Source organism: Panulirus ornatus, chromosome 11 (genome assembly GCF_036320965.1).
Source record: "Panulirus ornatus isolate Po-2019 chromosome 11, ASM3632096v1, whole genome shotgun sequence".
In the NCBI taxonomy this organism is placed as follows: Eukaryota; Metazoa; Arthropoda; class Malacostraca; order Decapoda; family Palinuridae; genus Panulirus; species Panulirus ornatus.
Genome location: NC_092234.1, coordinates 4,412,448 through 4,437,064, shown reverse-complemented (window position 1 = coordinate 4,437,064; position 24,617 = coordinate 4,412,448). Strand labels below are relative to the sequence as shown.

Sequence of the window (24,617 nt, the reverse complement as noted above, 5' to 3'; positions counted from 1 at the left end):
ATGTTCCATGTAAGACAACTGTGATAACCATAGCTTACTCAAAATCTTGAGTATGACGGAACGGTTATGACCAAGACGGAATTACCCATGAATACTCGTCTTGCGGGATGAGCGAAGGCTGACCAGTCTGCTCTCCTGTATTTTCTGTGCGAAACGATACAACCCTCGACCTCGAGGTTACGACGCTCGCTTGAACACTACGGAACGACCTCTCAGGAAAAAGGTGGTAGGACCCTCCGGCTAGACTGTAAGAGGTTTGAGTACAACTGTACGACCTTTAAGCACAAATACGCGACCAGTGACCGCATACCATAAGGATCAGAAGTTGAGTCCACATCGTCGTGACCAACGGCTATACAATCATGAACAAGAGACCTAACCGTCTTCTGTATTTACTATAAACGTCCAACATAAGAAATACAACAGCTTATCGTCGAGTATTTTGAAATTTTCTTTTATGGCCTGGGCCTTGATCGCGCGTCCTCGATTCTTGCTCTCGTGGACAAATTTTTATTGCACGCGTGGCTCTTAAGTGATTGTACATCATACCCCTGACTCCTCGCAATTGATCGTACGTCTGGCTTATTTTATCATACGTCTGGCATTTTAGTGCCATCATCAAAGTTTCTTCCTGTCTGGCGTATCTGAGCCTAATGTTATTTTTGATATTCTAGGTATAGTGTTTCTACATTTATAGGCATAGGTTGCATCATTCGTATCCATTATGGTTAGCACAGCTCGTCTTGGAAGAAAATTTAATCGTACGTCTGATGTTTTTGGTCTTGATCGTCGGTAAACGTGATTGGCATTACATCAGTTCCAGATACCTTTAATATCGTAACTTTTTCTTTTAATTCCGTTTGACTGCAGGTAATTCTGATCGTCTGTTTTGCTAATTAGTGTATGATCGTACGTCTGTGGTTCTTATACATTTTATTGAAATTTTATTCGTACGTCTGGCGTATTTGAAGAAAAGTGCATTTCACGATCTTGTGGTTAGTTTTCATTGCACAAGTAGACTAGATAATGTGTATCTGGCATAACTAAGCATTCCCATTTGTCATACGCGTTTGACTTCATCCTCGCATACTATTTTGAGAATTTCTTCAGATGACTTAAGATGATACATCTGGTTGTTAGTTGCACAAATGTATGGTGAAATCGATTTCCATCATCCTGATGTTTAACACTGCCATTGAATGTCAAATTTCACATGTGCAAATAAATATTTTGCAAAGTTCATTTATCGTAAGTCAGGCATATTTATTTGTGACCATAACTCTTGATAAGTATTTAAGGACGCTTATAATTTTGAATCTATTCGTGGAAAATTATTATCTTACGTTTTCGTAATAATGGAACTTGATTAGTGGTTTCATATATATATATATATATATATATATATATATATATATATATATATATATATATATATATATATATAATGTGTGTGTGCGCGCGCTTTAATCTGAATCGTACGTCTGACACCTTTAGATTTATCGTACGTTTGGAATATTTTTGATATGTCTAACGTTTCCTCATCATTGTAAGTGGTCTTTAATCATAATGTATATCGTTTCTTTGAATGTTATTAATGATCGGACATGAAACGAAGTGATTCATGACCTTATGAATATTGTTCATAATCTTACTGTTTGATCGTACGTCTGGTGAATTTGGTTAACAAGTATACGATCGACTCGTGATGATAAGGGGAGAACATTAACCGTAAATTTGAAATTGATTGTATATCTAGTATATTTGGCTGAATCATTCGTAATAAGTAGTTCGTGACAAGGCCAGCATATCGTAAAATTGAAGATTTTTAATCGTACGTCTGGCTTTTAATCGTACGTCTGGCTTTTAATCGTACGTCTGGCTTTTAATCGTACGTCTAGCTTTTAATCGTACGTCTGGCTTTTAATCGTACGTCTGGCTTAATAATCGTACGTCTGGCTTCGTATAGCAGTCTTGATCGGACGTTAGGTGTAGTAGTAATATTCCTATCACGTCTTGCCTTTTACTAGGCCGCTACACAACGTGATTTATAGTGAAACTATTTGTTTTACCTGATGTAGTACGTTTTTCTTAGACCGTTGGGATGCACAGCTTCAAAGTGCATGGCGATGAGAGCGTCTATGGTCCTAGCCTGAGGAGCGTATTCTTGACTTAAGGCTTGTGGTTATGACGTGGCGGTTAAGCCTACAGCCCAAACAACTGACCAATTTTGACACCAAAATAGTTAAACGGTTTCAAGTGATTTTCTTTTCTCGGACATGACTGTTTCGTAAACATTTGAATACCGGAACTATAGAATTTACTTGGGAAAAGTACGCCACTGATGCCCCTTCCCTACAATATACAAATGATAAAATCCGAGACAAAAAGGCTTGGTTACAAAAAAAAATGGGTGAAGGCAGAAAAGGGAGAGGCAGCTCAACTTCGTTTCCTAGATAAGCAAATTTTTCCGCTGACAGTTTGAGATAAAAAAAAGCGAAAAAGTTTAGTTTTCCACAGCTTTAAGAGTAATGATGGCAGCAGATATGTTGGACACAGGCAGGTGACATGTGCTTGCTATTGTGTGCTGTCAGTTTGTATGTAGATATTGTATGTTACATGGTTTTCACTCGTGTATGTTATTTAATATCATCCATATCAACTGAGGAAATCATGCGATAAATAAATGCCTTATATACGATGATTGTCTTAAGATGTTTAGCTTATCCATGTATTTGAATGGACATGCGACGATTAAGCGTCTCAATTTTCCCATCTGGAGGGCACTGTAGAAGCGATGTAGAATACTGTAGGTAGCTGTCGAGGTTTCACTGCATCTGAAGCACCAGAGTCCCCAGGTTATCAAAGCTGTAGACATGCAAGGACACCACAAGGACATCCAACCCTTCGGCGCAATGCATAGATTGATTTTGGTGCAGCAGCAGCAGCAAGACGGCACAAAGCGAAGGATTATTCCATTTCGAAGTTACTGGCGGTGGAGATCATGGAGACTGAAGGACCTTCCTGTATCCTGAACGAGGGTACGTCATGGAGATAAGCCATTTCACTCCAGGGCGGAGGCTTCATCAAATATAGAGCCATATTCTCACTGATGGCAGATGTAGCTCTGAATCGTTGTAGAAGCAGGTCTGCCTGGATGATGGTCCTGTGATAGCCTCCTGTTCGGTGACTCCTGTGATGGAACTGGGTCCATATTCACCAGTGAGATGTGATATATATTCCACAAGAGTATCGTATGCAGATATATCAAAGTTGAGGTTTGATGGGATGGTTTTGAAGATTAATCGAGTATAGCGTAGATTCCAAGTGTTTCTAATCTGAAGGGATAGACTGTTCTTTCTCCCAGATGAGGTTCTGATAACGCAGTGTTGTAGTTTAGTTTCCCATTCATAAATCCAGACTTTAATCAGTTGTCTTGTTGATTATAGGATATCGGAAAGTTTATTATTGTGTAATGTGCAACTTATGCAAACATATGATTCACCCTTTAATCTCCCAGTGTTGTAAACTATGTGCTAAATGGTCCAACAGTTCCAAACCTAAATACTTTAATTACTGTTGCCCAAGTTGTCAGTCCCATTAACAAAGCTGGGGAAACTGTGTTGCTCTAGACACAGTAATCAAAGTTGTGATGATCAAGCCTCCATGTTTCCCAGCGTGATATTAACTGTGTTGAGATCGTGTGTGTTGCCTGTGTTGTAGACGTGAAGGAGATATGTCCAGGGTCGAACGTGTTCAGTACGACGAGCACAAATGTGACTCGTGTTGCTTGAGACAACTGCAGCTATGACGGTCAGCAATACCCACGTTGCTAGTACGAAAACATGAACAATGCCTGTGTTACCAATACAACACCCATAGTTCAACGATCAACAATGCCTGCGTTGCCAATACGACAACACAGAGGACGACTGGTAACGCTTTCGTTGCCAGTGTGGTAGCCACAGCTCTGCGATCGACAGTGCCGACGTTGCCAGTACGATCACCACACTGTGTTCGTCACATGTTGCAGGTCTGGATCATCTGATAGAGCGGGTGAGGCGTCCCTGCTTCACAGATGGGGTAAACGTCGCGCTAATTTCCTGTCGTGTCCTTATCTCGCTCGTCATTAATTTTCGTTGAGCGCCAGCCCTTACCCTGCTCGTGCCCGCGTCTTGTATCTATTTCATCTAGAACTGTTGGACTCGTGACTAGACCACTTCTAGAACTCTCAGATTTAAATCTAGGGGGAGGGCGATGGTGTTACGGGATTTGGAAATCTAGATGAGGGTTTTCTCTGCGACTCCTGGAACTGGTTTTTCGTCAAGGCTGGTCATCACAACCTCCTTAATTAGTATGAAAGACGAGAGAGAGAGAGAGAGAGAGAGAGAGAGAGAGAGAGAGAGAGAGAGAGAGAGAGATTCAGAAATATATATAATTTCATGTATAACTCTGCAGTGTCTGCTGCCCACGTTCCACTGCCTCCGTCCTCGACATGGACACCTCTAAAAATATCTGGCAACTTAAGGCATGTCTGATGCTTCCGGCAGGAAAGGCCTACCCATCAGGTACCAGGGACGAGGCTGTGTCGGTGATGGGACCTACCCATCAGGTCCCAGGGACGGGATAGTGTTGCTAGTGATGATGGGACCTACCCATCTAGAGATGGAACTGCGTGTTGTTTTCACTCTTTCGTAGTCTGTTTGTTCTTCTGTTTACTCCAATCTTACCGGATATTTTTTCATTCGTCTATTTACTAACTTCATAATTGCCTCTTATTTTTGTCACTGCTGTTATCAATATATTTTTTTCCACATATATATGTTCTCTCATATGTTTTTTAATTTTCCAAAACATTAACTAAAGGGGGCCAGGTGAGGATATTCCCTCAAAGGCTCAGTCCTCTGTTCTTAACGCTACCTCGCTAACGCGGGAAATGGCGAATAGTATGAAAAATTATATATATATTGCCGTCTTTGTCCCCCCCACTCATCATTTCTCTGCAATGTTCGTTCTCTTGTTTCATCATCCTTCATGTTCAGCAGTCAAATCCTGGACGATTCCCCAGGCCTTATATATCTCAGTCTTTTCTCACCATGATCTCTCGCCAGCATTGTTGTGAAGTTACAGGTGTTCAGAATGAAGCATTTTCGTCTCTCAAGGCTCGGTAGACATTGTAAAGCCATTTTACTCAATATTGTGGAGGGTAGATACACAAAGGTGGCCAGTTATACGATGGGAAGGATTTCGTAATTCAGTAGTTAAGATTGTGATTACGGATTCTTATAATCCTTGTTTGAAACCATTATCAATGACAGTCATGCTTTGAATGTGAAAGGTAAAAGAGTGGGTTGAGGCAGATGAATTTGAATAAAACCTGTTCTCTCGTTTGACGAAGCAAAGAACACTCCCTACCTCCATCCAACCACTCCCACCTTCCTACATGCTGTTTCATCCCAAACTTTTTTGTAAAACGTTAATTGTTATTTGCTTAATTAATGATATAATTGCTCTAATTGGTATGTACGAAAGATGAAATACGTATGTATGGGCGTAGGTGCCTTTCTATTTGCGTTTGATGTGCATTTGCCAGGACGTGTGTATATGCGTCCTGCTTTATATATATATATATATATATATATATATATATATATATATATATATATATATATATATATCCCTGGGGATAGGGGATTAAGAATACTTCCCACGTATTCCCCGAGTGTCGTAGAAGGCGACTAAAAGGGGAGGGAGCGGGTGGCTGGAAATCCTCCCCTTTTTTTTTTTTTTTCCAAAAGAGGGAACAGAGAAGGGGGCCAGGTGAAGATATTCCCTCAAAGGCCCAGTCCTCTGTTCTTAACGCTACCTTGCTAACGCGGGAAATGGCGAATAGTATGAAAGGATATATATATATATATATATATATATATATATATATATATATATATATATATATATATATATATATATATATATTATATGCGTTTTTTATGTATGGTTGTTTATATATGGACGCCATTACTATCTTTCCACCTTTGCTTCGTATATTCTCCGACTGTATTATAACCACTTCAGGAATACCATTCTCTCTGCCTTGCAGGTAGAGACGTGATGGAAGTAAAGCGCAAAACCACCAGCGTCACTTGTACTTGACCTGTCTTATCTCTAGCAGGCAGTCAACGACCTGGTTCACGACAATCAAACAGTCATGTTTAGCTAACATTCCCTGACCATTTGTTTTCAGTCATTGTGGAACGCATCGTTTCATCAGAGAAATAATCATTGTGTGAGCAAGGTTTTCAAGTCTTTCTTCCTAAGTTACTATTCGAAGGTATTGATTATCGACGGTCGTTTATGTGCAGAAATCTGACCTTTATTGTCAATTACAAACGATGATTCAAGGTCAAGTCCATCCATGGGATATTGACGTTTGTAAGTTTAACCCTTATGTAGGGCAGTGACAATGCCGAGAGTTCAAATTCTTGCTGCCCAACTAGTAATATATAATAACTATAAACTTTTGAGATGTTAACTTGCTAGTTAAAAGGATCATTTCTCGGAAACGATAATGAACGCTTTTACAAGAATTCGAGACAGATGCTTTTGAAAACAGAAAATTACTTAACATATTCTTTGCTGTTACAGCACTACCTAGTTTAAGAACGAGTGGGAAATAATTCACGTGTCTTCTAGATAAAATTGGTATAATTCAATTTCTATACTTTTATCATCTGTGTTCCACATTTAAGAAATCGGTTTTATATTTAGCCCACAAGGAACACAGACGTTTTCTATTGCCAGTGGCGGCTGGTAGAGACCTTAAGTTAAACCTGGAATAAACTGATTTATAAACCTCGTTAAGACAAAAGTCTTGTGGAACACAAGTTAGCAAGATATACGGAAGTACGTCCAACACACCACTAGTGAGAATGGAACCTACAAATTGATCTAATTAGGAAACTTTCGCAAACTTATTGAATTTGAGACGTTTCTAAAACTATTTTCCTCTCTCTCTCTCTCTCTCTCTCTCTCTCTCTCTCTCTCACACACACACACACGTAAGTGTTGCCAGGGGCCAACAGAGAGGGTATCGTACCCCTTCTGTCTTGCGTAACTGAGACGGTTCCTCGCACATTGTTGACTTAAAGGGGACGGGGCAGATAGCAACTCCATCCAGGTAATGGATACGACAGCTTTCCTCCCCCATTAGCCGGGGAGGCTGCGAGTCCTCTTGCTAATGGGTGCAATAATTGGTACGTCTTTGTGATGGAGACGAAAGTTATACATTCGGTTAATGGGGACTGTATATGTGGTTAACAGAGACCCCATCTATAGATCTGGATAATAGGCATGATGCAGGCGAGAGATTCTTGTGCGAATTAAGTTTTATGTAAGATTAATGGGATAATAGGTTGTAAGATATGCGTGACCTATGTCAAACACTCCCCATTAACATGATGAAGACCATTCAAAACTATTGGACCAATTACAGGGGCCCGTTGGTTACAATTAAATACAAATACTGAAAAATAGTGAGTCTTTCCCAGTGTAGAACAGGTTCTCCTGATTCGCATTTTTTCTGTTAACGAGAACGTAATTATGGTCGGTAAAGTATTGAAAGTTTACGATCTTTTGAACAATTCCAAACATTGTCTACTTCGTTCTATGGGGCAACAAGGAACATATTACAATCTTAAGTCAGGCGATAATTGAGGTAATTAAGATTTCAAAAAAAATATTGTAATGAGAGTTGGCCATTAACGAGTTTTTATCTTGGTAATTATGACGTTATAAATAACGTGGATTGATAAGGTACTGAAGACGAGGTGGAAGAGATTATCATAAAGATGATGGTATGTTGTGCAACATCTTAGTTTTGCATGTGCTGTATGTATGTCAGTTTATGTATAGGTGAGAGGTCCACTATCAAACCCTTCCAGGACGTAGGAATTCCTAGTATGAATAACTTAGATGTTACTGATAAAGACTAGAACCCACACACACACACACACCCGAGAGACACAGACAGACAGAGACGTCTACCTCCATTTAGACAGATATCAAAGTAGCACAGAAACTGCGACTTAAGTTTGTCATCTCTCGGTTGGTCAGACCTTTGAGACACTTGTGACTTGAAACCAAGTCACAAACTCGCCTAATGACATACTTAACTTTGTGTGTGGTTGTTACGGATGTTACTTAAGGACATGAAACTGTTGTTCACGTGATGTTGGTAATCTCTGATGTGTCTTGCTCCAGGGCATAAGATGTTGAGGGGGGAGAGAGAGAGAGAGAGAGAGAGAGAGAGAGAGAGAGAGAGAGAGAGAGAGATGTGAAAGGCAGAGAAAACGAGAAGGCAGAAAAACAAAAAAAAAAGTGTGATAAAAGGAATGTTAACATTAAAGTAATGAAAAAAAAGCTGAAAAATACAACGCAGAAAGAAACCGAATGACATTGTCAACCCAAAATTTAGAGTTCACCTCCGGGGAGGAAGAACTGGGGAGGAGGTAGTGGCCACTGGGGAGGAGGCAGGAACCACATTAGGAGACTGGGGAGTGAACAGAAAACGAGAGGTGGACGAAATGAAAGATATACATTAATGATAGTTGAGTCGAAGAGACTTGAAGTGGTAATGAGAAGTAAGAGAAAGTAAAAGACAAGAATGAGACATAGAATGGCACGAGAGAATGAGGAACAGAATTACACGAGAGAATACAAGAGAAATGCAGGAGGGAGATGCAGGAATGAGTCACGTGTCCCATAACACACATCTCAGGTACATTTCCCTCATCTGCTGTGATATTGGAAAACCGTCTCTATCTCCTCTGATGCTTGAGACGATAGATAACATTACCTTGAAAACAGAGATAATACATCCTCATCATCCATTAAATACGGAAGTCCTAACCCAAAAGCGTGTTCCCTTTCCTTAGAATTCACATGACTTTTAATTCATGTAATTAGGTATTCCCGACCATCGTACATTTCTGGCCATTATAACTTATTCAAGAATTGTACGTTGACGTTGTCTTGAATAACTACTTCCTGAGACGTAACTCCTGAACAACAATGTTTCTCGCAAGAGATTACTTAAAGCCATATTTCTCCTCAATGATCCAAATTTATACTTTAAATTCTTGTGGCCGGGGCAAGAGGAGGGAATGGATGGGGGGGTATGTGGCCAAGGAGGGGGTGAGGGAGGAGCCAAGGATGGGGAGGAGAGGAGTCAAGGCAAGGTGGAGTTGCAACTTGGGCAATTTATTCGTGCACACGTCACAAGTGGGTTTATTGCCCTTTGTGGTGTCAGAGTCCCGGGTATGTTCACATGATGAACATGTGCATTGTGCAGGAGAACCTCTTTGTCATGCTGGGGCTGCTGCTGTGGTGGCTGTTCGTGCCACAGCTGCTGTGGTGGCTGCTCGTGCCACAGCTGCTGTGGTGGCTGCTCGTGCCACAGCTGCTGTGGTGGCTGCTCGTGCCACAGCTGCTGTGGTGGCTGCTCGTGCCACAGCTGCTGTGGTGGCTGCTCGTGCCACAGCTGCTGTGGTGGCTGTTTCTGCCACAGTTGCTGTGGTGGCTGCTCCTGCCACAGCAGCTGTTTTGCTCTAAAACGATAAAGTACGAGTAATGGAGAGAGAAAAAATCTTAAGACTTTCACAGTTCTTGATCTTTCTTTTCTTCTTGGTCTGGTTGTCTGAAGCCATTGGTTATGGGTCATTAAAATGCTTTTAGGATTCTTGAATAAGCTACACTTGGATACAGGAAAAGATAATTCCTATACGCTGTGTGTGTGTGTGTGTGTGTTAGGCTAGTTCACCATCAAATCCCACAGGTAGATGTTAGACATGAAAGACATAATCCTATTTTTAAAGTGTTCCAACTCCCTCCTAGCAGACTAGAACTCGTTTAATTAAGTTCCGGAATACCAGCATAATAGCATCAGATGGCTGTAGGAAGATGGGATCGGGGGATTACACACATCCCAGGGACTCCCTAGAAGCAGAGACGGCGGGAGTGTCTCAACGTAGATGAGAATTAAGATTAGAATCTCCTTAATGAGAATTCCTGCTGGGTAAATACTTGATCTGATAATAACGGTGATGATTAAGGCAAGACGGTGTGTGTGTGTGTGTGTGAGGGGATGGCTCCTGTAGTCTGCTGTTAAAGTGGTGCTTACTGTAATGTGGTCAAAACAAACACACACACACGCACGCATCCAAGAAATTCCTTAACTCCTTCACCAACGAGAATCGAACCACTTTTCATGTAGAGAGAAAGATGCAGGTGTTACCAGGAGGCCACGGAGTGCTAAACCAAGTTTATGTTACCGAAATCGAGCACCAATCTCTCTGGTTATAGACCTATTGAGTCTGAGAGGCCAGACCCAATGCAACCATAAGTAAGCAATCGTCAGTTTATTAGCACTTTGTGCTATACTGGTAGCTCTCTCTCTCTCTCTCTCTCTCTCTCTCTCTCTCTATATATATATATATATATATATATATATATATATATATATATATAGGGCAAATGAGAGTTGGGGTGAGAGACTATCAGTAAATTTTAGGGAAAATAAAAAGATGTTCTGGAAGGAGGTAAATAGGGTGCGTAAGACAAGGGAGCAAATGGGAACTTCAGTGAAGGGCGTAAATGGGGAGGTGATAACAAGTAGCGGTGATGTGAGAAGGAGATGGAATGAGTATTTTGAAGGTTTGTTGAATGTGTCTGATGACAGAGTGGCAGATATAGGGTGTTTTGGTCGAGGTGGTGTGCAAAGTGAGAGGGTTAGGGAAAATGATTTGGTAAACAGAGAAGAGGTAGTAAAAGCTTTGCGGAAGATGAAAGCCGGCAAGGCAGCAGGTTTGGATGGTATTGCAGTGGAATTTATTAAGAAAGGGGGTGACTGTATTGTTGACTGGTTGGTAAGGTTATTTAATGTATGTATGACTCATGGTGAGGTGCCTGAGGATTGGCGGAATGCGTGCATAGTGCCATTGTACAAAGGCAAAGGGGATAAGAGTGAGTGCTCAAATTACAGAGGTATAAGTTTGTTGAGTATTCCTGGTAAATTATATGGGAGGGTATTGATTGAGAGGGTGAAGGCATGTACAGAGCATCAGATTGGGGAAGAGCAGTGCGGTTTTAGAAGTGGTAGAGGATGTGTGGATCAGGTGTTTGCTTTGAAGAATGTATGTGAGAAATACTTAGAAAAGCAAATGGATTTGTATGTAGCATTTATGGATCTGGAGAAGGCATATGATAGAGTTGATAGAGATGCTCTGTGGAAGGTATTAAGAATATATGGTGTGGGAGGCAAGTTGTTAGAAGCAGTGAAAAGTTTTTATCGAGGATGTAAGGCATGTGTACGTGTAGGAAGAGAGGAAAGTGATTGGTTCTCAGTGAATGTAGGTTTGCGGCAGGGGTGTGTGATGTCTCCATGGTTGTTTAATTTGTTTATGGATGGGGTTGTAAGGGAGGTAAATGCAAGAGTCCTGGAAAGAGGGGCAAGTATGAAGTCTGTTGGGGATGAGAGAGCTTGGGAAGTGAGTCAGTTGTTGTTCGCTGATGATACAGCGCTGGTGGCTGATTCATGTGAGAAACTGCAGAAGCTGGTGACTGAGTTTGGTAAAGTGTGTGGAAGAAGAAAGTTGAGAGTAAATGTGAATAAGAGCAAGGTTATTAGGTACAGTAGGGGTGAGGGTCAAGTCAATTGGGAGGTGAGTTTGAATGGAGAAAAACTGGAGGAAGTGAAGTGTTTTAGATATCTGGGAGTGGATCTGTCAGCGGATGGAACCATGGAAGCGGAAGTGGATCATAGGGTGGGGGAGGGGGCGAAAATTTTGGGAGCCTTGAAAAATGTGTGGAAGTCGAGAACACTATCTCGGAAAGCAAAAATGGGTATGTTTGAGGGAATAGTGGTTCCAACAATGTTGTATGGTTGCGAGGCGTGGGCTATGGATAGAGATGTGCGCAGGAGGATGGATGTGCTGGAAATGAGATGTTTGAGGACAATGTGTGGTGTGAGGTGGTTTGATCGAGTAAGTAACGTAAGGGTAAGAGAGATGTGTGGAAATAAAAAGAGCGTGGTTGAGAGAGCAGAAGAGGGTGTTTTGAAATGGTTTGGGCACATGGAGAGAATGAGTGAGGAGAGATTGACCAAGAGGATATATGTGTCGGAGGTGGTGGGAACGAGGAGAAGAGGGAGACCAAATTGGAGGTGGAAAGATGGAGTGAAAAAGATTTTGTGTGATCGGGGCCTGAACATGCAGGAGGGTGAAAGGAGGGCAAGAAATAGAGTGAATTGGAGTCATGTGGTATACAGGGGTTGACGTGCTGTCAGTGGATTGAAGCAAGGCATGTGAAGCGTCTGGGGTAAACCATGGAAAGCTGTGTAGGTATGTATATTTGCGTGTGTGGACGTGTGTATGTACATGTGTATGGGGGGGGGGGTTGGGCCATTTCTTTCGTCTGTTTCCTTGCGCTACCTCGCAAACGCGGGAGACAGCGACAAAGTATAAAAAAAAAAAAAAAAAAAAAAATATATATATATATATATATATATACATCCTAAATAGAACTATGATAGAGACGGTAGGCCATCTCGTATCTACATGCTAGATAGACGGTTTCCGCCGCCATGAGAGACGGTATTACATAACAAGACAACTGGATCCATCCCAACCCTTCCATAAAGATGGGATATACACATCAGTGTTACTACGTATATACATCACCAGCTCTAGAGTGTATATATATATATATATATATATATATATATATATATATATATATATATATATATATATATATATATGTATGTATATGTAGTCATTACTAGCCCACGAGAAGTCTTGGATCAACAGAGTTTTCAGTCTGTACAAAAGCATAGACGTATTACGTCAGGAACCCATTATGGAGAACAGTGTGAGTGGTGGTGGTGAATGATGGGGTCTGGTGTAAGCCTTTAGGGAGATGGAGGGTAAATGGGAGGGAGCTTGATGGAGAGGAAAGGCCGGTGAGTGATGGAAACATACGTTGACAAGATGGAATAGGCGAGCGAAAAGGGGACAGAGTAATGGGTCGTTTGCAAATACCTTTTCACAAGACCATAATATTGAATAGGAAATATGAGACATGTAACCTAATGATTCCTGGTTTCTTCTTTGATCACACACACACACACACACACACACACACACACACACACACACACTGACAGGCAGAACCAAGAGGTAGGCGGACATATCCGAACACAAGCAACGAGGCAACCCAATTCAAATGGATAGAGGTTTGTAGATCACCCTCCCCCTCTCTTCCTCCTCGTCAACAAGGAAGATAGTCTTTTATTTCCTTATCTAATTTGCACAACAAATTAAGATAAGGCCTGTGCCCTCGACCCGTCCCCTGCAAGATGTCTGGTATGCAAATGTCCGGCTGCCTACCTCCCTAACCCTCTGGGAAAAAGAGATGCAAATTAACTTTTCTAAAGCCGTAATACCTATAAAGAAAACGGGGCTCGGTAGGACTCATTTCCTCCGTAGGGAATTATGCAAAAGAAAAAGAAAGGTCGCGACCTATCAAGTGATAAAACATTCTAACTCACTTTACGAGAGTCTTGACTGCTGTATGAAGAAGACTTGAGTTTAATGGAACTTTCCTAATAACACAAAATTATCGAGGAATATTTGTGGCAGAAAATGAGGTCATCATATTGTTCTGATCTAAGGAAAGATACTCATGACGTAGTCAAGTGGGAAGGAAGAACATTTCTGTGTTCCACAAGACAGAGATGGTCACCATAGGGTCTATATCACCACCTGATCACCTTGTTTTGAGAAAATGTTCATATCTGCATCCTCTTTATCTCTACCACTTTTCTCTCTCCCTCGATTTGTCTGTCTGCCTATTCATCCTTCTGTCCATTTTCTTCTCGCTCCCTCCCTTTCCTTCCTTCATTCTCTTTATCTCTAATGCTTTCACATCTTTATGCCTCACTTTAGAGTTCACTTCATTTCCAGCGATACATATGCATCGCGTCCGTTCTCCTCGCACACTACACCTTTTAGAGAGTGAGAGAGACCCTAACATCCTGACAATATAACTTAGTCTACCATAACTGCTAAAGGCTCACCATAATCTGTACCACAAAAAGACTGTCCTCCTCCTGTCTATAGACAAGCTGAGGAATCTGCCACAGGCACTGTGACAGTCCACATGTCCAGTTATTCTAATCCATCTCCCTGACTGGGTAGAAATTATTGGCAGCTGAGGTGATATGTTTTCAGGAAAATATGTTAATGAGTTAGATATCTGCAACCTGAAATATGAAAACGAAATCTCTTTTTAAATGGTTATACCCCTGAACAATGCTATTCCGCCATTCACCGACCTCCGCAGGAGCAAGGGCACAGAGTGCTCGACTCTGTTGATTTACCATAATCTATTATTAATACTTGAGCCACAACCAAGTGTTGTAGTGTTTGGTCAACTTTAGTAAGTTGTACTGTTACTGTTGCTAGAGCTTCTGTTATTATTGTTACCGTTGCTGGTAGTGCTGTTGGCCGTGTTGCCGCTACTCTCCATCAGTATTTAGTAGCTAATTCCACGACAGCAAGCAAGCACGAGGTACATTAAGCTGGATTGGGGGAAAAAAAAAAATTGAAAAATAAAACCGAGTAACCTTTATAATTGAAAATGATTAGTTGTATCTGCATAATTATGTAATACGATAACTACAAAAGTTCTCAGTTTTGAGAGAATGTGAACTGATATTCGAAAGGAATTCAGACACACATGACGCATGTCTCACTCGTCAGTTTTAGGGAAGACAGCATATGAAAACCTTGTGTATCTCGTGGAAGGCAAATGCAACATTGTATCGCACTGGATCCGAGAAACGGGTGATCCTATTTGCAGAAAACGAATTTGGGAACGACGACAAAACCATCAAGATGAAATACTGAAATAAGATTGGTTTTCAGAGCACATGATGATGGTGTAGTGAAGGTGGAGTGAGACCATACGAAGATGGTTGGGAGAGTGGAGGGGGTGTCTCCTGTGTGGTGGTGATGAGACAGATGCGTTATCACCTTCTGGTAAATGAGAAAACTGCTCGATGGGAAACTCAGGAAAATGAGATAACGAAGGGAGAGAGGGAGGAAGGGAGAGGTGGAGAGGGAGGAAGGGAGAGGGAGAGAGTACGTAAACTAAAGATCATTCGTTAGATATTTTTCAGTAAGAAATGGGAGAAATCTCCATGTGCATTAAGCTAAGGGTATAATAACGGTAACGAAAACTGATGAAAGAGAGAGGAAGATGTGAAAGCAGGACAGACTAGTAATGATTCGGGATAATGTCCTCCTGTAGGATTACGTACGACCCATTGAGATGAGGACTTTATACATGATGATCATGATGTAGGAATCGTGGTAGGAAGTGTTCCAGGATTCCCTCAGCCAACCCATCGGACGTGATCCTCTCCAACAAGCCCTTACCACCTCCTCCACATGACCCTGAACCCTCCCAGATATCCTGGAGGCGTACCCATGAGATAAGAGAGGCGGACACACTGATTGACCGCAGACTAATGGAAGTGTCCCGGGCGTTGGTAACACACACAGAGAGAGAGAGAGAGAGAGAGAGAGAGAGAGAGAGAGAGAGAGAGAGAGAGAGAGAGAGGCTGCAACCCATGCTTTTTTCTTTAAAGATTAATAGAATTCAAGACATTTCGACACAGTATCATATTTTTCTCGGAATGTTTCAAAGTTTTTCATGTGGTTCATCGTGGATGATGTACCTTGTGTGTGATGGATCAAGCGTTATGTCAGAAGGATGGAAGTGACTGGTGGAGGTCTAGAGCATCGATGAACTTATGTAGATATATGTTCACAGTGGATCTAATTACATTTCGGGAATTTTCATATCCGTTCTAAGTCGCATTTAAACTCGACACTGTGAATTATGTGAATTTTCTTATGTCCCAGAGGAAGAATGACAGTGCATGATGCGTCTCTCTGTCTCGGTCGGGCGTTTAAAGCAGTTTAAATGTTTCGGGAAACTTGAGGCTTTGGTTTCCTCCACGAATGACGAGTAGACACATGTTTATCAAGATACAAAGTACTCGGGGAAGCATACAAAACTACCACAGTGAGCAGGAGTGAAACTATACACACATACGAAGTGAGGCAGAGGCTCCACTTCTCACGACTATATTCTTTAAACAATTTTACAATGGTATAAGTTGAGCAGGATTTCTATTCCCATTTGAACCAATACTACAATAATCATTTGTTACTATTAGTAGTATTGTTCGTCCCTTTAAAAAAAAATCTCTGGCTATTTCCTCAGTCTTTGATGTTTTTGAATACTTCTTTTTTTTTGTTTTGTTTTGGATAAAAACTTTCTGAAGGCTGTATTTCACTCCCTGAATTAACTGGTTTCATTTTAACTGCCGTAAACTGGTTCTGGCACAGGAGGCTGAGTGTAATTGCTGCAGAAATATATATATTACATAAATGTGACACTTTAATGTCCAACAATGAATAAATGAATACATTTGTAGAAGGCTTACGTTAGGTATAAATTCACAGCAGGAATGAATAATGAAGAATTTACTGGAATTTGAAGCCAGTCAATAAATGTTTTCAGAGATAGTGAAATTTTATGTAGTCTCGTTACAATTTATGCACAGAGTAGATTTATTTTCTTTGGTCTTTGCTTGAAAATTAGTATGTACCAAAAAATTGTGAATGGACAAACTTTTCAACATTTACATATTCTTGAAGTTTAAGGTAAAGGATGATTTCATTTGATATTGTTTACTGTCAAGAAATTGTTTAGATGTAAACAGTTTTTTAACGAATGTTGGTTCATGTCGACAACTGACAGTAAACTTATGATTGACATTTGGTCCGGCTAAAGAGAGAGTTTTGTTGGTTTAGTATGTCTTTACTTATTGTAAAGTTACTTGCTTAAATACTTTACTCATATGTAAGTCTTTATTTAAGTATTTCTGATGATTTCTCTCCAATACAGAAACAAAAACTTGATTTTACTATCCTTGTTCTCCGTATTTTCAACTATAAATTCCTCCTTGAAGACTTCAACATCGAAAGCACACCCTCCATGGAGTACAGACACTCCCACTTTAACACCAAGATCCTCTTCAAGTAAGACCCTGGGAAACAAACGCAATAAGGGAATGGGACAAGTACACTTAACTCTCCTTCAGTAGAGTAGAAACGCACCTCATGTTAACAGCAACACGAGAATGATGAAAGAATGAAGATCTTACGAGTGTGTTCGAGGAAGCCATAAGACATAGTAATATTGCACTCCTTCTCCGTTGACGTGTTCGTTGCCCTGTGTGACCCCCTGGGAGTGCGAGTGTGTATGTGTTCAAGTGTGTGTGTGTGAGTGGACGAGGTGAGTGCACTTCAGGCTGCTCGTTAGTGTAATTAGGACGTTATTCTGACACGGATGTAGCCTTGTGTGTCTGACAGCACTACCACACCACCTGTCGTCTCATATATATATATATATATATATATATATATATATATATATATATATATATATATATATATATATATATATATTCTGTGGTTCATTAAGGAAGCGTCATTTTGTGATAGCCTGGCCTTCCCCTGAGGTTGGCAACTATCAATATATTGTCCCCCACGTCAAGGGTGGAACAGATGTCTGTTTCAGCATCATCTGTTACCCCGCGTCCTGGGAGAAAACAGCGCCCTCGTGCAGCAGCAGCGTCTGTTCCACGAGAAATTGAGACTTTCTCTTTTCCACAGTATAGCCTGTCTGGCGGCATCATGGGTAGGCATGGCTATAAAATTTAAGTATTTCGTCATGAACAAGCTTAATAAGACATTAAAAAGAATGATTATTGCGAATAGTGAAGTTGGAAATGCTTTTGTTCAATCAGTTTACGGTCATTACGAAAAGAATATTTACAGATTATCGAAATGTTTGATATTACAGCAGACGAGTCGGTATCAAAAACTACAATATGGAAATTATTATTCATATTTCCTCGTGTTATCACAAAATAAGGGAATGTGGGTAGATGGATGAGAGAGAGAGAGAGAGAGAGAGAGAGAGAGAGAGAGAGATATGCTCTTTAAAGCCATTTGGTCAATGTATGATCACGTGACGTGGTCCAGAGAACAGCAGCTGGGGAAGCTGACCTCCGGAATGTCTTGTCCAGATGTGTCATCATGTCTCATTCACGACCATCATTCCCGCCACAACGTCCCGCATTCTTGCACGTTGTCTACCACAATCTCTCCTCCCTTATATATATATATATATATATATATATATATATATATATATATATATATATATATATATATACACACACACACACACACGTATATCAGTGTGATATTTCGCTTGGAGAAAGAGCTGAAGCAAACGAAGAGAAAGGCAAAAAAGAAAATATGTACGTCTTAAGCCACACACACACACACACACACGTTCCCATAGCCTTGCAGGCTTTCACATTGAAGAGCAGGAACCATTGCAGTTAAGACGGGCGGGACAAACACAACGTCTCCCACAGGTAAACCCCAGCAGGAGGGGCCGGGGGGCGTCTGGGGCGGCGCCTTTTATAAGTCCCTCTGGAGGAGGAGAAGCGGGGGATCCGCCAGGTCTTCCCGGAATGTAAACAATGAGAACATAAAGCTTGCGTGGGAAGCTGTGAACCCACGTACCAGAGGCAGGGCGCCACGCTTTGATCTCGTGTGTGTGTGTGTGTATATATATATATATATATATATATATATATATATATATATATATATATATATATATATTCAGTAAATAAATTGCAGTAAATGATCAGATACTCAAAACGATTAGCTGCTGTTTACGTCATTTCATTACAGTTTAGGAGCAAAGATTGGAGAGATAAAGAAAACGTGGCGAGGGGGGGGGTTAACTAATCCTGTGCCCCTGGCCATACCTGGCAGGCGAGTACGTTTTTCGTTTTTCACCATTTACTGCCATCTATAACCGAACGAAATGCCTCGTAAAGGCTTATTGTCTTCGCTCGCTGTTCGCGCGAATGTTCAGCGCCGTAAAATGGCACTTTTCCCGGCCACTTCAACGAAACAAAAAAAAAAAAAAAAAGAAAAAACGAATTCTATTTTATCTTGGTCGGGCAAGCTCTGTGAGAGAGAGAGAGAGAGAGAGAGAGAGAGAGAGAGAGAGAGAGAGAGAGAGAGAGAGAGAGGATCAATGAAGTATTCTTTGTTTCTTGAAGGGAAAAAATATACAATAAAAGAACGAAATGAGTCTCCCTCCCTCCCTAAAAGAAATAATCGCCATAATGAAATGTTGATCCCATGAAATCAAGATATTAGAAACTTCTTCCATATAGAAGCTATGATCAATAAATCTATACCATCCTTATTGTATTACATGAAGGAACTTCAGTAATTTTATTCGATATTTCTAAAACTTTTCCCTCCAGGAGCAAAGGAATATTGAACCTCGATCGCATCTGTTGAGGCTTCAAGTATATATATATATATATATATATATATATATATATATATATATATATATAATCTTATACTAGTGTTGATGGACAGGATACATATTAGGCCAAAGTCTGTTTAAGGTTTCAAAAAACATTTAATAAATCATTTACGTAAATTGTTTCACAAATGTTATATTTTTTTCTTACACTATCAAAGGACACTTCTGATGTATGGTCTTCAGAGAGTTTGTCTGTACTGTTCATTCTTTCGTAAATGTGATATTTGTTTCATCTTCAAATATTAATATGATAACGTAAAGATTTTTCATATCTTCAAAGCCAGTTAAATAAGATAACATTTTTTCATATACTTACTCATGACGGAAAGACAAATTTTACAAATTCTACAATACACATTTTCTTGCGATTTCAATACACCTTCTCTCGTGGTTTTTTCCTGAGATGGAGAGTTGATTGTATAGTATGTATTCAGGAATGTGTATGATGTGAGGGCTGGTATGGTGGGTGGGGTATTACATTACCCGTCTTGTATGTTCTGTGGTATGTTTGCCTAAGGTAGTCATAAATAAGAATTCGGATATATCCATAGGAAGTATACCTTCGTATATATCTTCAGACGAATGCCCACGAAGTTTGATCTTATTGCGCCCACACACATGCAGACACACACACACACACACTAGATGAGAGAGAGAGAGAGAGAGAGAGAGAGAGAGAGAGAGAGAGAGAGAGAGAGAGAGAGAGAGAGAGAGAGCAATTCAATTTTCTTTTAATTTCTTGGTCGTGGGTTTGCATTATCATGCCACTCTTATCTCTGGCCATAAAGGGAAACTTCCTAAGTGAAATAATAACATTATAGTAATTACCAAGTATAATGGTCCAATGGGACTCGTCTTAGATCCTCTTTATAGTAAAAACGTGAGGGTTTTGACGCACTGACTCGATTCACTTTTCAGACCTTCATGCCTAGAAATATTATATTTCAACAGTTCAGCCCGATTTTTATCGCGGGCATATATAATCATATATACAATTTAAATGAAATCTACACACACACGTATATAGATTCCATCCAGCTACTCCCTAATGGTATCCAAGATCCTATACTTTCCCTATGTCGAATTGGACCCTATCATCACCACAGTGTCCTGCCTTTGTTAGCTGCTCTGTATATACACTCACACGACGCTTGGCTCGGCCTGGCAGGGGGTTGATGAGATCTGGGAATCTTTTTTGCCATTCTCTTCTTTAAACTGCTTGTGTCCTCCCCACGGTGAAACTGTTGCATATGTTCAACCCTAAAGGGTATTAGGCATATCTTTAGAAACGAATGCAGAGCTTCTATCTCGAGGAACAGACACACAAAGTGATTACGGGACCTATATTTGTAATTTCTTAGTCATTAGTCATGCTTATACTTCATCCTATTTTAATCTACTCCAAACGAGGAACTGTAAGTCACAGGATAGAAATGTAATCTCCCTTTCCCCATCTTCCCTAGAAGAACAAAAACTTTATTGATTTCTAGTATCAATCCTTCTCACAGGTATTAACATTAATGACTCCCCTACAACGCTAAAGACAGCTTTACAAGATTTTCTCTTGGTATGGGGAATTCCTTAACATTGAATCGGTTTCTTAGTTGCTTAAATTATTTCTTGCTATATTTGCTGCTATTCAAATCTTGAAGCCAGTATTTGGTAAAAGTGGAACACTTTCTCGATGAAATCACAGGAGCAAGCTCTGTCTCGGGATGATAATCCTTTATAGAATGAGTAACACAACTCCGGGAATCGGCCGACGTTTTGTATAGTTTATGTTCGTTTCGTTTTCTTAAAAAACGTTTAAGATCAAATACAGAAAACGAAAATCTGTTTAGCCTAACCTAAACTTGTCTAATCTTATATTCTATAACAAGGGGTTTGTATATAGGATTACTTGAATGGGTATGAATCACAGTTAGTGTGTTAGTGTTAACAAAATGGGAGAGAAAAGTGTGTACTAAGTTTGAACGAAATATCAGACATAAACTGAAGATTCATATTGCTGATCTAAAATACACACACACACTATATATATATATATATATATATATATATATATATATATATATATATATATATATATACATATATATTGAAGAAAAAATAGCAAGATATACCTAACGAATTTATTGGAGATCCGTTCATGGTAACTTGAATATACGCATGTATAGCCTCTAGACGTATTTAGGTGTTGTTGCATGTTTGTTTGTAGGTGTGCAAGTTTATATATATATATATATATATATATATATATATATATATATATATATATATATATATATATATATATATATATATATGAGAAATGGGAAAATTACAAAGCAACTCTATGGAAGATAAACTTTAAAGTTCCCCTTGTAAGTTATAAAAATATTTTCTACTTTGGTGAAATAGGAAAAAGAATTAAATGTACTTTTGTTACGATAATAAGCAAAGATTACAACATTATATTGTCAATATCTTTTGCAGAAGGTGAGCAGGAACAGCTAATGATTTCATTGGTTTGGAATAAGGTATGTAAGAACCAGTTTTGTTAATGAGATGTAACTTGGTAATCCATTAACGACAGTTTTATAACACACACACACACACACGCACACACACACACCATCAATGACATGTTTATCTCGCATAGTCCATAACATCAACCAACGAGTTGTGATTTTGAATGTGTTGTGATAACTTGGTTCCACATAACCTACAAGTATAACGCATGATTTCATGGATATTGTTTACTGTTGTGTTGCTGCTTCAGCAGTATTGTATAGTTTTGTATCGTAATTTCAGCAGTACTGCAAAGTGTTGTATCGTAATTTCAGCAGTACTGTATAGTGATGCATCATAATTTCAGCAGTACTATAAGGTGTTCAATCTTAAGCTGGATATGTAAGATGTAATTCTACGTACATATTGGGGATATGAAACAGGAAATGACTCGTATGTATATAACACCTGTATTATATGTAAAGATTTGTATATAATTCTAAATCGTGTGTTTGGAAAGTCATCGTACTGGTGTGGACGAATGTGTATTGATTCAACGTTTTATTGGAGAAATTAAGGCACGCTGACGTAACCAGCAATTATGAATGATGAAATATATAGTCATGCAAATCTTATAAAGTAGAGTAGCTAGTCTCTCGTGAGCCTTGCATGGCGTGACATGTCCCAACTAACTCACGAAAATCAATCACGGTTCTTATCGATGGCAATGCATTATTAAATGCTGCCTGGAAATCGATGTCTCTCTCTCTACGTCCATATTTCTGCAATATAAATGTAGGTGTATGTTCACTACGTGATGTGCTGGGGGTCGTATTGGTGGAGGACGAAGAGGAGGATAGATGAGGAATGAGTTGTGGGGAAGAAGAACACGGAAGAAGAAAAGGGAGGAGAGAGAGAAACTGGGTGAAGGAAGGTTGGTAAAAGGGCAGGACTGCGGTGGTGGTGGTGGAGGTTAGCTGGGAGAGCTCATAGGTGGAGTGGGGTGGGTGGGGGGTTACCTCAGGGGAAGGGTGGGGTGTGGTGGGGGTTGGTTGTGGTCGTGCTGGTAGACATCAGTGTCAGGTCGGAGCCTCCACAGTGTGGTAGTGGGGTTGCTGTCTCGGAGTTCTCTCTCCGTCGCATGTCGACCAACAGTTCCATTCTCATTAACCCCCTCGAACTTCCTGTGTCGACCAGATCTAGTCCAGGGTTTTAAACAGTTCGACCAGAATCCTGAAGAGAATATGTCCTCGCCCGAAGCCTAACCAAAACGACCAGAAATCGCCCAGTTTGTGCCATTACATCAACCCTTCTCAACTTAACCGTACTGACACGTCCACTGAATCTAGATCAAAATTCGACCAAAGCTTGAGAACTGATCGGCTAAACTATGAACAGTCGTCGGCCAAGCATAGATTCACTCTTGGCCAAAATTCGACCAAATTTAACGAAATTTTCAGCAGGAAAATAAAACTAATTTTATATCGACCAAGTGAAGACGTGCTTGAAGTTTTGACGGTCCTCTTTCTGTTCTGACAAGTTCAGTCACTACTTCATTACACTAGAAGGAAACTCAGATGGATCAGACCACAACGATAAACCCTTGTGTCGTCAGTTCTTCTTTACTAAGTCGTCATGAGAAGAAAAGTCTTTCCTGAAACCAGCCAAGTTCTCTTCAGGAGTTCAAGTTGTGACCACACTCGTTCCTGAAACCAGTCAAGTTTTCTGTATGTATCTTGGTTCGGCCACCGACCTCCCTGAATCTAATAAGATCTTTGTGAGCGTTTGATAGTTTCCTCCATCAAGACACGCCTCGGTCAACCAACACAAAACACATTACTTTCCAGAAATTCTTTAATCAAAGTAGTCACTGGTTCCACTGAAAGAATCTTTCTCAAGACAACCAGAGGAACAACACTGGACTGAACACAAGCCCTTGATCACAATACGTGAAACTAATTTTTCTGAAGGGCATTCCAGACAAGAGAATCTAAGGAGCATCACAGACATTGAGGTGAACATTACTCAACTGAATCAACATATCGAGTTCACACCATCATTTATACTCCTGGAAGGAGAGTCTTAACTCTGGAAAACGCCATTTGGTGCTGGGGGAAGTATTAGGACTGGAAAGAAGCTATCTGACTACGAGAAAAAACTCCCATTAGTCTACCAAGATCTCCTATAACCTTTTTGGAAAGAGCTCTCTGGATTCATCCACGAAGCTGGAACTTCAGCCAGACACTTGACCACAGAGACAGCTGAGCGTCAAGCCAGACACCCAGCCAGGTGTCCTGCCAGACGAGAGGTTACCCAACCTGGGTGTCGGGCACAGAAGGGGGACGACAAGCCACGAAGATCCAGTGAGACCCCGTCGCCAAGATGCTGAGTTCCAGTATCAGTCGCTTTGCTGGAAAGCAATCCTCCCCTCCCCCTGGAGGCTCCAAGCAAGGTGAGTACCTGATCTGACCTCTTGACCTGATCTGACCTCTTGACCTGATCTGACCTCTTGACCTGATCTGAACTCTTGACCTGATCGCAGGTGTAACCTGACCTCGCTAGTGACATAGCCA

The 24,617-nt window shown here is 40.4% G+C and overlaps 1 protein-coding gene across 6 annotated transcripts in view; it reads left to right on the top strand.

Moving 5' to 3' along the window:
- Positions 1 to 24,617, top strand: part of LOC139751225 (Kv channel-interacting protein 4-like) — a 196,255-nt gene that overhangs the window by 62,112 nt on the left and 109,526 nt on the right. The window contains exon 1 of one of the 6 annotated variants that reach the window (XM_071666434.1): positions 22,041 to 22,073. The exons of 4 other annotated variants lie outside the window; for them this stretch is intronic. Coding sequence is in view for 1 of the 2 variants with exons in the window: in XM_071666428.1 (XP_071522529.1) it covers positions 24,427 to 24,496 (70 nt within the window). In the remaining variant the exon portion in view is untranslated. Of the gene's footprint in view, positions 1 to 22,040; positions 22,074 to 24,170; positions 24,497 to 24,617 lie in introns of those variants that run through there. One more of the 6 variants, XM_071666428.1, reaches the window with a different exon arrangement.